The sequence below is a fragment of the Sander vitreus genome, chromosome 12, assembly GCF_031162955.1.
Source record: "Sander vitreus isolate 19-12246 chromosome 12, sanVit1, whole genome shotgun sequence".
Taxonomy (NCBI): Eukaryota; Metazoa; Chordata; class Actinopteri; order Perciformes; family Percidae; genus Sander; species Sander vitreus.
In genome coordinates this window covers 24,286,721-24,301,520 of record NC_135866.1, presented here as the reverse complement: position 1 = coordinate 24,301,520, position 14,800 = coordinate 24,286,721, and the positions used below count along the sequence as shown (strand labels likewise).

General features: G+C 39.7%; 1 protein-coding gene across 1 annotated transcript in view; it reads right to left on the bottom strand.

Moving 5' to 3' along the window:
- Positions 1–1,049: 1,049 nt before the first annotated feature.
- LOC144527041 (catenin delta-2-like) overlaps positions 1,050–14,800 on the bottom strand; it is a 162,433-nt gene continuing 148,682 nt past the window's right edge. The window contains exons 18-25 of the mRNA XM_078264871.1: positions 14,480–14,653; positions 13,907–14,057; positions 9,568–9,826; positions 8,688–8,781; positions 8,419–8,545; positions 5,704–5,832; positions 4,663–4,739; positions 1,050–3,869 (exon numbers count right to left, since the gene is read on the bottom strand). Of these exons, the coding sequence (XP_078120997.1) occupies positions 3,606–3,869; positions 4,663–4,739; positions 5,704–5,832; positions 8,419–8,545; positions 8,688–8,781; positions 9,568–9,826; positions 13,907–14,057; positions 14,480–14,653 (1,275 nt within the window). The 3' untranslated portion in view covers positions 1,050–3,605. The remainder of the gene's footprint in view (positions 3,870–4,662; positions 4,740–5,703; positions 5,833–8,418; positions 8,546–8,687; positions 8,782–9,567; positions 9,827–13,906; positions 14,058–14,479; positions 14,654–14,800) is intronic.

The window sequence follows — 14,800 nt, the reverse complement described above, 5'->3', positions numbered from 1 at the left end:
TATGTTTATATATGTCAATATGTCTGTCTGCTGTAAAGAAATAGTGGCGCAGATAGGTAAAACATTTGAACCCCTATCATTTCTTACTCTTTATTTTATTTTGCATCCTTCATCCCTTTCCAACTTTTTTGTAGCTATTTATACTGCTTCAGCTGCTTTCCAAGTCTTATTAACAGATCCACACTTAATTCAAGCCTAAAAATGTTCTCATCTTTCATTCATTAGGAGTTTTATACAACTTGTAAATTCTTTTCATAGTTTTTGAAAATATTGAACACTGATTGAGATTTCCTTATTCGACCCACCCATTTCCCATTTTAACAACTCATTCATTACTCTTTCAGTCACTTTATCCAAATTTAAGGCGGCAATTCAGTTTAGCATCAGCTTTTACATAAACTTTCATACCATATTGGTCATTCAGCTTTTTTAAGACATTCTTATTAATTAGAACTATTTCCACTTTTCCACATTTCCCTATACCTTCTTACACATTTTAACCAGCAATTCAGTGTAGCGACAGCTTTTTAAAAAAAACTTAAAATGAAATTCATACTAATTAAAACCTTCCCAGTTTTCCAACTATTCTCACTACTTCTCCTTCTTCTTACACAATTATGCCAGCAATCCAGTTTATCAATTTTGCTTTTCAGCATTCAAAAGCATTTTCTGTAGGAAATGCTTTTTCTAGTTGAGAATGCAGTTTCATTGTATGGGACGTAGCTTTTAGGAGACAGGTCTGCTCAAGCCAATTTGTTCCTCTTTCTTACAGTTGCCCAAACAATGGTCCATCCTTAGAACTACAGCACCACACAACAATAACTGAAGAATTTAAGCAACATGTTCACTGTTATGGATTATCGTTGCTGCATGTAAAGTAGGATTTCAAATTAAAAGCGTAAGGTATGCTTTAGGAATAGTGTAAAAATACCTACATCATACACAGTTAATGGTAAAACATAGAATACCAGCAATACTGTCCTTTAACACACTGAAAAATGGAAAGAGAACAAACAACTCCCACAATCCGAAGTTCTTCGATGGTCTGTTTATATTTTTTGGAGCAGTTGCAATCTGTTTGAGGCAATAGAAAGATTCACAATTCTCTTTTTAAAACACGTTTGGTCTTGCAACAAAAAGGTTACCGACGTTATATCTCCATACAGGTCTTATAGTCAGGTTTTTCTGCCTAAGGATCACAAGGACATACATAACGTTGTCAGTTTCCAGATGCTTACTAACAAATACAGTCCGTCTGTTTTTCATCCAGTTTTTGTGGGGACAGTTGTATTACAGTATAAGTCATTTTTCAAGCATCAGAAGCTGACTCCTAAGACTTCTAAACAGCGGTTGGTAGGGATAACCAGGGTCTGTTGTCACATTTTACAATTTAGCCTTTCTCAAATTAAAAAAAGAAAAGAAAAACAAATCACCATTTAGTTTCAGGTTTACTGACAAAGAATACTGATGCATTCATGGGTGCAATTTTTGCTATTTAGCATAATAAGACCAATTAATCAGGGAGGTTTCATGCATAGGATATACAAAAACCAAACTTGTGATTGTTCTCCGTTATGTTGCTGAAAATCAATATATTGTTATCAATCCAAAGGGGAACAAACATTTTGTGCACAGTTAAAATACAGACATGTTGGAAATACTTCTCATGGATGTAGCACCTTTTTGGACTGCTTTAGTGAAAACGTGGATCCCTGGGCCCTGGTCTACTCTACTCCACATAGCAACAACATTACTACACAAAGTCGACAATTTAGTGTGTTGACCAGAAAATAAAATGTGAACAAAATTCCTACATGTAGCCGTTTTTTTTAGTTTTTTTTTTACAAGTATTTTTCCATAATGTTGCTGCTATAAGTGACATCCACATCTGCACATAAAAAGTATATATTTATATTTATATAATATATATCCGTACTCTATTAACAGTTTTGTCTACCATGAAGTTAGAATTGCCACCCATCTCTCAGAAAAGTCTTTTTTTGTACTTCAAACATTGATTATTTTACAACACAGAAATCAACTAATTTTGTACAGCTTTTGAGGAAGCGTTGCTCCGCCCGGTCACAGTCCCTCCGTGATTTTCTTTTTTCTCTTTTTTGTTTTGTTTTTATATTTTCTCCCCAGTCCCGGTGCAGCTAAGACAGGTTTTCATCCCGGTAAAACACAGTTTAGAAAAAACAAAGCATTTACAAACTGCTAATCGTTAGAACCGCAAGGATGTTCAGCTGAGAGCTTCAGCTGAACTTGGACCCTTTAACACACCCCTAACCTTCCCCGCTGAGGGGAAGTAACCCTTGTTTGGCACGGTTATATACACAATGAGCACAGTTCACTCAAAGGAGGGACTCATGGGAACAAAAAAGGGAATTTCAGATGTTAATGTGGAAAGATAGCCGCCAAAAAAACAAAGCTAGCTTGAAGAAATTAGAGTTTTGTCACAGAAAAAAAGCTTTGAGTCAGCCATTCTGTGAAAATTATCTGTAGGGCAGTTAAAGGAGCACCGTGACCTAACAGAATTGATGCTTTAATACCCAATTAATATCCAATATGTCACAATAGCAACGCGTGGACATCTGTCTCTAGCTGTGATATGAATTTTGAAAGTCTGAGTGCAGATATTGTGTGTATTTTTGAGTGTTTTTAAGGGGGGATAGTTAGTGACGAAGTGAGGTTGACCCAATGACGAAAGGCCTGACATGACACAGAAAATAGTGCAATGTACAGTACACAATGCATCTTCACAAATGTACAGTGTACATCAAATACTATACAACCAGAATTGAGAATTAAAAAAGTAGAAACACACACAAAAAAAAAAAACTGTAACAAATGACAAAGTCCAGAAGCCTTCTTTGCACAGAGGAGGATGCATCACGCTGAAGCCATAGAGAGAAATAAAGGTTTGTGTGACAGACGTCCTACATGTTCCTACAGCTCTGCTTCTTGTGCTTCACATTACGAAAAGCCATGTTGCTATACCACATATGTACAGGTTTCTCCTGGGTATATCTCACACGTTCCATTCACAATCCAAAACCTTCCATTCTTGAGTCCACGGATCCATTTTTCTCTTTCATTGTCCTTCTTCATCTCCATATATTTCCCACTTTTGCCATCTTTCCCTTCATGTTCCCTTTCATCATGTCCCTCCCTCTTACGTTCCGTATTCAGAGGCCTTCAGGTGCAGGAGGTCTTTCTGTCTGCTGAACCTTGCAGCAGTAGTTGATCCCAAACTAAACACAGAAAGAAAATGTGTCCGTCAGTTTTGTTGGTGGTGTGCATGCACATGCATGGCTGCTCGTCCGTTCGCTTCTGTTCCTCCTTTGTCCACTCTCCCTCCTCCCTCAGATGTCTCCGACAGGAGTGTAATGTCTTAGATTTTCTCTTCATGTCTCTTTTCCTGCACACCATCCTCCTCTTCCGTCGTCCTGCTATCTATGATGCTACTCAGGAACTACAGAGGAGGATGGGGAGAAAAGGGAGGGAAACTGTCCTCTCATCTTCTCTCTCTCTCTCTCTCTAAACTACACCCTTCCCTCATCCATCCTCTCCTCCTCCTCCTTATCCACCACCCTCATCTCCCATTAGACCCAGGAGTCTGGTGAGGCCGGATAGTGGCTGGTCTCATAGTTGAGCTCGCTGTAGGGCCGCGAGGCTGAGTAGAAGTCTACATAGTTGCCGGTGGACTTGAGGCCCTGCAGGTGCATGTTGAGGTCACCCTGCGGCGGGCGCCCGGCCGCATGAACCTGGTTCTCGTAGAAGGCCTGGTCCTCGTAGTTGACGCTGTCGGGCGGGGGAGGATTTTGGAAAGGAGGGTAGGGCTCTGAAGGCAGGCCTTGAGAAGAGATCTGTAAAAAGAAAAGCAAAGATCATTATTGAGAGAAAAGCAAGGTTATGCTGGACACTATAAATAAAATTGGATTGAATTTCATGTATGAAACTTTGTCATCAGAGCTGAAATAAAGGTTTGCCGTTGATCAGATGTGAATATTTGCTGGTTCTCTTAGTTTTCTGTGATATCTACAGTTTTACAATTTTCACTATCTGTCAATACAGGATCTAACAAGTATTATTTATCAGCTACAGGGAATAATGAAAATAGACTCTGCACCCCTGACTTGTTTCTTTGAAAAATGTTAGGTGAAATACTGTAATTTTATGCATTTTCCATCAAAAGCCAGCAATCAGTTAGGTATCGGTCAGTTAGTAGTGTAAAGTGTCATCAATAGTTTACAACAATTTGGTTGGCTGACCAGAGAGTTCGTTAGAAAGCAACCTGGTATCTACACACAAAATGCATTTGATTATTGTGCATTGCTATGAGACTGCCAAGTTGTACCTCGTAGTATTTTTATATCCCCTTTGGTGTCACTATTAAATTCCAATACAATAAAGAGACTAGATATGCTGCAATATTTTGTCTCCATATGGAACTTACTAGGGGGTTTCTGTACAGTAGTTCCTTCTCCTAAAGGTCATGTGAGTCATGACGAGGTATTTACAACTTATTTAAATGACAGCTAGTAGTAATAATTCATCACTTAAGTACTTGTCTCAATACAGAGACAGATTGCTTTGTGATCACACTTTAAGGGGAACAGCTGTGGTCACATTTAAACACAGAAAAGTGACTTGTCGTACCTGATTATACTTTAGGTCATCAGTGGGCGACACGTATGCTCCTCTGTGCAGCGTGGAAGACCCGCTGGAGAGCTGACCTGCAGAGACAGAGAGGATGAGGACTTCCAAAGAATATTTGCTCTGAAGCTTTTATTCAGGTAGTACTGTGAAGGCAGAGGCATGTGGGTAGGCTGTCAGTGTTATGAATGATGATGATGATGATGATGATGATGATGATGATGATGATGATGATGATGATGATAATGATGATGATGATGATTAAGGATGGCTTGAAACTCAATGTTTCAACATTAAAACATTGTACCGATCGAAAATATCGCATTAGACTTACAAACACTCCCAAAAGTTCCCTGATTAATGAGGAACTCAATTACTATTTAGTGGATGTTTTGGATGAATCTTGTAGTGAAAACTAACCAACAGCATGACTAAGTGATATCAAATGTCTAAATGGTTCACTTTGTTGTCTGATTTGAAGTGATAAGAATCCTAACTGATTTTAGAATTTGGAACAGGTGGACTTCCACTAGAAAGTAGCATTTGGTGTATTTTCATATCATTGACAAAAGTCAACTTGAAAAGAATAGTTCAACATTTTGTAAACATGCTTCTTTGCTGACGGTTACATGAGAAGATTGGTATGCTAAATATGAAGCTAACGCCAGCAGCTGATTAGCTTAGCTTAGCGCAAAGACTGGGGGAAACAGCTAGCGTGGCTCTGTCCAAAGGGAACATATTCAATCTACCAGCACCTCTAAAAAATATGTTTTATACCATGGTGAATACTCAATTCTGATTGGCTGACACCACATTAAACTAACTATTTCCTGGCTCCAGCTTCATGTTTTCTGTACAGATACTGTATGAGAGTGGTATAGATTTTTCTATTTACCAAAATGTTGAACTATTGCTTTAATATTGTAAAACTAACACTTACAAGTGTTTTATTTATTTATTCCAAGGCGATACACTAAGCTGACAACACAATAGCTTTATAGGAGAATGTGTTTTTGTGTCAGACATGCAGTGTGGAATTCCTACCCATCATGGCGTCCTTTCGGGATGTGTGTTCGCCCTTGTTGCCATGGTAACTGGCATTGCCAGTCGACTCGTAGTCTGCCTTCCTCTCCTTCAATGCCATCATCTCCCTTGGGGAAGTAGGGGCACTCGCTACACACACACACACACACACACACACACACACACACACACACACACACACACACACACACACACATACACACACGGGGGATATCTTTAACCTTCAATCTATCATGAACACATTATCAATACGCTTTTTGGATTCAGAAGCAGGAAACTGCAACATGACAATTACTTACATCACAGTGGAGTCCCTTCATGGCAGAAAGGCCAGATTAATTTGTACTTCAAAGCATCTCAGGTTTTGTATTTACCTCAACAAAGGCACAGCACTCTGAGACTTCCCTGTCTCTATCATTTCCTCTAACCATCACGATAAAATGAGTCAAAAAACGGGGGCACTGGTTGCTCTTTGTATTGCGACTCTGTGGGTATTGTGCCATTCTTCACAAATCTGGCTTTTTGACCAGGGTGTGATTTCAAAGAGGTAAGTATTGAGTCATCGCTGCTCTCTGCATCTGCTTTACTCTTGCCTCTGTCTTCTTATTCTTTATGTCTGGCTCTCTCCTCCTGTATTTACTACATGTACACATTTTATGCTTAAAATTTAAATAATGATGGCCTATTAATCTCTGTCTGCCTTGGCATTATTCACCCAAAAAGTAACAGAAAATATACACACTTACAGTTGTATACGAAATGCTGGACTGACGGGGTGTTGTGATCAGTGGCAAACGGTAATGAGTTAGATCTAGTTAGCCATGTTGGAAGAAACCTGGCTGTTGATTCAGTGCCATATGGTTCAGTTGTGTTTCCTCTAATATTCAAAATCATTATCAACAGCCTTTCACATAGAAGCTGCTGACTATGATGCAGCCCGCCAGCCTGTTTGTGTGGCTGCATCTGTCGCCTTGTCTCTCCTCTGTGTAACACATTTAGCATTGATCCCTCCACACATTAATGCTCTGCTAGTATCGCCAGTCTATTGTAATATCGGCACCTACGCGGCCAATTATCCTGCTGCTCCGGTAAACAACTGTTGTAGGAATGTACACAACATTCAAAAGTTTCTTTTATATGTGAAAAAATTGCAACAGCAGTCAAATTAAACAAATTACTTGATGGACCATCGGCTTGCACAATTGTAAACTGAGAAACCAAATAAAAAATGTGAAATTAGCTTCCAAACCAGTGTTTATCATTTTGCCACTGTCGGTTGACAGCCTCATAAATCCAGTTCTGGAGATTATTTTTAAATGTGGTCCAATGAGACCCATTCAAACTGTTTTGAACTATGTATTGGCTAGCAGATATAGATCGATATACAGTATTTGCAGAACTGAAACTATTATATTACAGAGAGAACTGTCAACTCATTAGACTCCGTTTCCATCTTCAGTCTGCCTCCAATCTTACCGATTTCTGTTGGGGAAGAAGATTCGATTCGATTTTCCCAATTACTACCGACCAACATGTCCGCCTGAATTTAACATAATTTTAAGTTGACACTGATCCATAGCCATGCCAACATAGAGGTTTTGCTGGGGTTTTAAGAGTGGAGCGGAGCTAAGTAAAAACAAACCCTTGACAACAGCTTGACAACGTTGGTCCCACCCATGGCGCTGATTGGCTACTCGTACGTCAACCTGTGGCGCTCATTGGATCCACTACCTTTACACCTCTACTCTTTTATATCCGTAGACCTATACGTTTTAAATATAAGCAACCTTACTTGGTTGGACCTGGTAACATTTCCGTGAAACTTCCCACACAGCACAAATTTGAATTGAATGTTGTCGCATTTATATAATAAAAACAGCAGCCCGAAATGAATCATGCACAGACAAGTTAAATGCACGTTGTGTTTGCCTTTTTACGAGGGATCTAATAAATGCATCACTTCATTATCATCACTTGATACAGTCTGATTAATCACGAAAAAGTCAGCCACAGAAATGAGGAGATTCCTCTCCTGTTGGAAAGGTCTATAAAAATGAGAAAGGTAATAAGTAGCGAAGAAGATTACAAGATTTACAAGTTTTAAAAATCCATCACTGATGCAGCCTGCGAGAGAACGTAAAAATGCTCTGCTTCCTGCATTGAGGCTCTTTCCGTAACAGCCCTGTTATGTCTGAGTAAAGTCATGACTCATAAGGAACATTTACATAAAGGGCACTTTTGTCTGAATGACATTACTTTAACACATCTAGACGACGCCAGCAATGGTATGTATTTCTTGTTGAAAAGGGCAGTGAAACATTTTGATCAAATTCCACACATGTATCCATGGAAACAGATTGTTGGTGTTGGTTTCACTGGACATTGTTATTATCCCAACATTACATTACACATTACATTTTTCTTCCAATTTTTTCAAAGTTAGTGAACTTTAGAGGATGATGCCATGAGTTCAACAATACTGAAGCCTGGAAAGCTCATATTAGTCAAACCCCTAATTTTTGACAACACAAGGGCGGAAACTTTTAAAGGAGGCACCGTGCAAGGATTTTACTTGACAGCGGAATCATTTGGCTGTGGGCGCCGTGGTGTGAAGGTTAAAGCAGACTTCAGCTAGTTTGGAGCAGTGTTTGTTTGACTGGACTGTACTAATAGAAAAAAAGATTGATAGAGGACAAAAGGGAACAGGAGACTCACCTGATCGATTGTTGGGTGAGGTCCGTACGGGAGAGATGGATGGAGTACGAGAGGAAGAATAAGGTCGCTGTCTGTCTCTCTCTATCGTGGAGGAAGAGCCGACAAAATGATATTGGGAATAGCCGTCCTGAAAAACAGAAGAAAGGGAATGGAAAGGATGAGAAGAGGAGAGGAAAAGAGACAAGACTGTGTAGGAAATAATGCATCTAGATGTATCATCATTACTCAGCTTCCAGTGTTAATACAGCCAGAGTACATTCAGACTTTACCTTTTTGTAGAGGCTGCGGAGGTCTCTGTATTGCCACATGCTGTTCAGGACTTGAGATGCTGCTTTCACCACTTTAGGACTATGTCTGGGAATTCAGCAGAGAGGGAAAAACACATACAGTATAAAGCTTGACTGTCTTTGGTTTTTGTTTTGTGCTAGTGGGAGCTATTGAAACTAAAAAATCAAATGCAGAAGGATGAAGAAACAGACATAAAGCAGAGACACTAAACCAGTATCTAAAGCATTGGCTGACTGCAGTCTCCAAAGAAGAAAGAAAGTGAAAATGAAAATGCTTTCTTTATCTCCTCAAATATGGCACTTAAATTGTACTGAGGCCAAATTGCATAATGGCTTGCTTGATTGATTGATTGGCCAATATTTCATTCTGCATCCTCCAGGGTTTGACACAGCTGACTAATGGCTGTGGGTTTAATTGGCTCATGTGGCCTTATCATCGCCTAGCAAATTATTTCTTAAAGTCATTTTGGTAAATGTTATTGTTTCGGTTTTTGTGTTTGCATGTCATGCCCTTGCAGTGATGCAAAGCAGGGACATTAAAAAGAATGAAGAACAAGAAAAAGATTTAAAAACAAAAGACATGTTTATCCGTGGGTTTGTACCTTCAGTATCTCAAAAAAACAACTCCTAATGATTTATTCTTAGAATAGCACAAATTAGTTTTAACCTATGATCATTCACAGTCACATTTGCCATACTGATTGTTGAAAATGTTCTTTCTCATATCAGTTTGAAACAGTTTCTAATGCTGTTGTAGTTTCTATCAAACTGTAAGAACACTGCCCCATGATGGCCCTTCTATACTCCCTTCTTCTTTCTTTACGCCCCCTTCCACCTGACATCATCTTTCCATTCGGCTTACTTGTCTCCTTTGCTGCGGGCGACGCCGATGAGCTTCTCGATGCCGCCGGCGTCCCTCAGGGCCTTGGTGTTCTCCATGTTCTTGGTGATGACTTCGTGCAGTGCGCAGCAGATAGCCGTGATGGTGTCGTCCGACATGGTCTTCCCCGCCAGGATGCTGCTGTTGGTGCTTCCTCCGCCTCCTCCTCCCCCGCCGCTACTGTTGTTGTTGTTGCTGCCTCCGGGCAAACGGTGCACCAGGTCCCTCATGGCGTATTTACCTGTGGCCAAGAGTGACAGGGTGGGTGAGGGTGAGGTGGGATAATATTGTTTAATATTGTTTTTTTGGCAATACATTTTTTTATAAGATCATTTCTTTTGGCATTTCTGCCTTCGATCACCAGGACAGCATAGATATGAAAGGGGAGAGAGAGAGAGAGAGAGTGAAGACATGCAGGGAATTGCCACAGGTAGGATTCAAACCCCGGACCGCTGCATAGAGGAATAAATCTCTTCATATGGGCATGCTCTCTACCAACTGAGCTACCCGGGCACCCTTTGACAATACTTTTAATCTACTGATGCAAGAGATAAAGATCAGTAATGAATATCTAAAGATCTATGTCAATTATGTTCTCAAAACGTACAGTCCTGTGAACAAATTAGGACACCCATGCTAAAGTTGACTAAAAAGAGGAATAAGAAAATCATCTTTAGGAAATGGTTGGCATGGTTTTATTTCAGTTAGCCTAATAGCTGGTTTGATTTTCATTGAGAGATGATTTTATGGAAAGTACCCCATGCCAATCTCTAGGTATGGAAAAGGCTATGTGATGATGTGGGGCTATTTTAATTCCAAAGGCCAAGGGAACTTTATCAGGATGCATAGTATCCTGGATCCATGAAATAACTGGCCTTTAAAAATAAAAAATCTGCCTGCCTCTATGGGAATTTAACCTAGGGGTGTACTTACTTATGCCCCCTGTATTTTAAGGAAAAACATTTATTTATTTACGATACATTGTTCATTCACAAAGAAAATTGGTGTCCTTAAAGATTGGATCTTTCCTCATTTTTTTAATTAAGGCATTAAATTATACATTAATTTCCAAAAGATGGTTTTTTTTATTCTTCTTTTTAGTCAAATTTAGCATGGGTGTCCTAATTTTTTCACATGACTGTACATATTGATCCCACTAGTTGATTTTATCTATAAAATAGTACAGATATGAAATAAGGAAAGCGTTAACGAACCTTCCTCTGCTCCTTCTAAAACACCCGGCTGCGACTAAGGAAATACAGCCTGGCTGTGTGGCTGTCAGACAATGATGACGACTTGGCCACGTGATCTAACATAGACTGACTACATTTCCCATGATAGTTCAGTACTGCTGTCAGGCAATCTTGTCCACTCTGACCTCTGCCCCTCATTCTGATTGGGTCATCACAGGCTGGTGGGGGTGGGGGCACATCATGTCCCACTGACAGTTGACATCCACACTATATGTGTTTTCCTGCTGTAAAAATCCTGCTGGCACATGTTTCTTTTTGATTAATGTTGTGTATTAAACACAAACTAATACCAAAAATAATAATGATGTACAGTATGTATACTGGCAACTAGGTACATCAAGACAATTACAAAGTCAGCCTATTACCACCTTAAAAATATATCAAGGGTTAAAGGACTTATGTCTCAGCAGGATTTGGAAAAACTTCACTGCACTCCATGCTTTTATCTTCAGTAGACTTGACTACTGTAACGGTGTCTTTACAGGTCTCCCTAAAAAATCAATCAGACAGCTGCAGCTGATTCATAACGCTGCTGCTCGAGTCCTCACTAAGACCAAGAAAGTGGATCACATCACTCCAGTTCTGAAGTCTCTACACTGGCTTCCAGTGCCACAAAGAATTGATTTCAAAATACTTTTGCTGGTTTATAAATCACTAAACGGTTTAGGGCCAAAATACATTTCTGATCTGCTGCTACACTATGAACCACCCAGACCTCTCAGGTTTGCCGAAGAAAAGAACTAAGCTTTGCGGTGACGACCACATCGAAAAAGATAAGAGCATACTCAAGAAAAGCTTCTGTAAATATGGGGAATGAAACCTCAAAGCCGTGTGACGCATCTGGACCCATAGTGGGCGAGATGGTTAGAAAATATGGACCAGACTGCTTGATATATCGGTCATATTGGTCAAAAAGCTTTGGCTTTCCAAAAAATGGATCACTGAGTCCAGGAAAGTTATTTTATCTGCTTTTATATATTTAACTGTTTTACCTGCTCTTCAATGTTTAATTTCTTATACTGCACTGTAACTTTTTTTTTCTCGTATTTTATCTGTTTTTAATTTTTTAATCTGTTTTCATGTAAAGCACTTTGAATTGCCCTGTTGCTGAAATGTGCTATACAAATAAAGCTGCCTTGCCTTGCCTTGCCTTACAGTATGTATACTGGCAACTAGGTACTTTTTAAATGTTGCACATGAACCCTGCTGAGAAGAAATAAAGTATGCGCTGCATCCGAAATTCCATACTAGCATGCTATTTAGTAGGCTAAAACAATATTTGAAATTTTTTATCCAAACATTTTAGATCCAATAATATGTAAATTGCATAGTATTTCCAGTGAAATATTACAGTATGCAAACACTGGACACTATATTGGCATAAATATCCCACAATGCAATACGGTAGTGATGACAACGTTCATAACAGACAATTGCAGACAGCAGCCAAGGCAGCTCTATAACACCAATAATGCTTGAAGTGTAAGTATAAGATTTCACTTTGTATATTATATTGTATATTTCACTTTGTATATATATATATATATATATATATACAATATATATATTCTTTAAAATTGTTTAGACGAGTTTGCCTGCGCCTCGCATTTTGTCAAGAAAACCCAGATAATTACAGCTCAGTGCCTCCAAAAAAGATACAGACTAACATTATTTCACACAAAAGTATGTTGAACGAAAGTACACATATTGGGTATGTAGCGCATAGCAGGCGATATCGGACATCGGTCTTTACCGATTCCACCATTACGATAGTCAGAAGCAAGTTATGCTACACTAGTTGCAAGACAAGGATATATTTAGCATGAGCAATGCATTAGTTACATTTACGGACGAAAGTCAGACAAAATGAGTCTCTGGGCTGAAAAACACTGAACACAGTACACTACTGAGCTAAAACTAGACCAGTTGCTTCAAGTAATACATAAACACTCCATCACTTCAACTTTCTTAATGACTTTTTCAGTTTAAACGATAACTTAAATTATCTCTTCAAATAAAAAGTCATTCACACATTTAAACTGGCTTATCACAGTAAGTTATCAAACATGATTGAACCATGTAAACAGCTTAATTCAACTATTGCCAAACACTTGCGGTATTGTCAATATTCACATTATTACAAACCCACAAACGCTGAAAGCAATCAAGTTTGTAACATTGCAGCAATAAAACACAGTTGGCTCACAGCGGATCTGTCTGTGCACACTGTATTGATATGTCATGGTGAAAGCTACACAAGAAACACAATATGTCTCTTATCCAATTGTATCATGTCAACACAACACAAGGTGAGGGCAGGACAATATGTCCGATCAAAATACACATGCATGCCCCTGATATAAGATTTACATTACAACCTACACTACACACAGAACTGGTTGCATTCACATCTGTAGACAGCACACACAGTCAGCTTAGCTCAGAGCCTCAAGCATCAGACAGAGCAAGAGGAAGGAGGCATGTGGTTGTTGCAAGGGGACCAGCAGAAAAGCAGAGTTCATTACAGATATCAGTCTCCAAAGGAAAATCAAGCATCATACAATCAGTCAGAGCAACACCATTATCTGCTTAAACAAAACTATCTTTATATCTGCATAAATACAGACAACTACTACAAAGACATGTATCTCTCTTTTTTTTTTTTTTATTAAAGACAACTCCACAAGCCCACTGCCAGTCTGCCATTCCTAACAGCAATAACCCTCTACACAAGTGACATTTTAACAACTCCTTTAAAAAAGATTACCTCTAAACATGTCTACTTAAACAAGTATCATATTCATTATTAAAGCAAGTGAGTAATTCTGCAAGTGGGTCAAGACAACAGCACTTGTTTCCAGTGCCATTATCTTCAATTAATGCAGAATAAAGCACATTACTCCACTAGTATAAAAATAAAATGACACTCAAGTAAAACTCTTAAATGCAGTTAGTTTTCTTTGGAAATCATGCATTAACCCATTTGCAAATTGGAAATTTGGTGTTTGGCCCTTTGTGGAACTTCACTCTTTGAGTGTATCTTTGTTTGCTGTGAATGAACAACTCACCAATGAGCTCCTTGTTCCTAATGTCCAGAGCCATGTTTCTCAGCGCGGTGGCCACGGCACAAACCACCCGGTCATTGTCTATCCTCAGCAACTCCACCAGGATAGGGAGGCCCTTCTCCTTACGCACTGCAGCCCGGATATACACCGACCACTGGGCAGGACAGAGGGGGGAGGGTATGGAGGTGGACAGAGAGAGCATCACGGATTTGTTTTTATGCCCTGTTATTCATGCACTTTCATTTATTTTTTTACCCTTTTTGCTTATTTCTGGTGTATTCTGATTGATTCTCTTCCCTGATGTATTACATTATGGTTGGCTGACAAAAAATTCACCGCTTCGGGAGTGGCAGTAGCTCAGTCCATAGGGAGTTGGATCAGGAACTGGAGGGTTGCTGGTTCAAGTCCCAGTATGGACTGAAGTACAGAGTGTGGACTGGTAGCTGGACTGCACTGCCAATGTGCTCTTGGGCAAGGCACATTTTTCCGTGTTTTCGAGAATTCTACTACTGGAATTTTTCAATACACTTCTGCAGATGTCCTTCAGTATCACAGTGATATAGGCCCAGTCCTTACCTTCCAGCTGCCAGCAGCTAGGTTCTGCAGGGCCCCAGCTGCTCCCTCCAGGGTGTCTGGGTTGGAGCACTCAGACAGCAGTGTGAGGTAGGGCTTGACGATGGTAGGGTGCCATAACATCTGGATGCCTTTCGGGGGCTCCGCCAAGTCTGGAAATGGGCCGACGCCATCCCACTGCAGAAGATAAGACATAATTCAGAATAGAAAAGCATTCTGAATTCTGTGTGAGGCGAGCTTTGACAGGAGTAGAGTGCCAGCATGGTCCCCTCAGGCAAGAACAGGGGAAGGAGAGAGAGGGAGAAGATTTACTATTCATAAGCA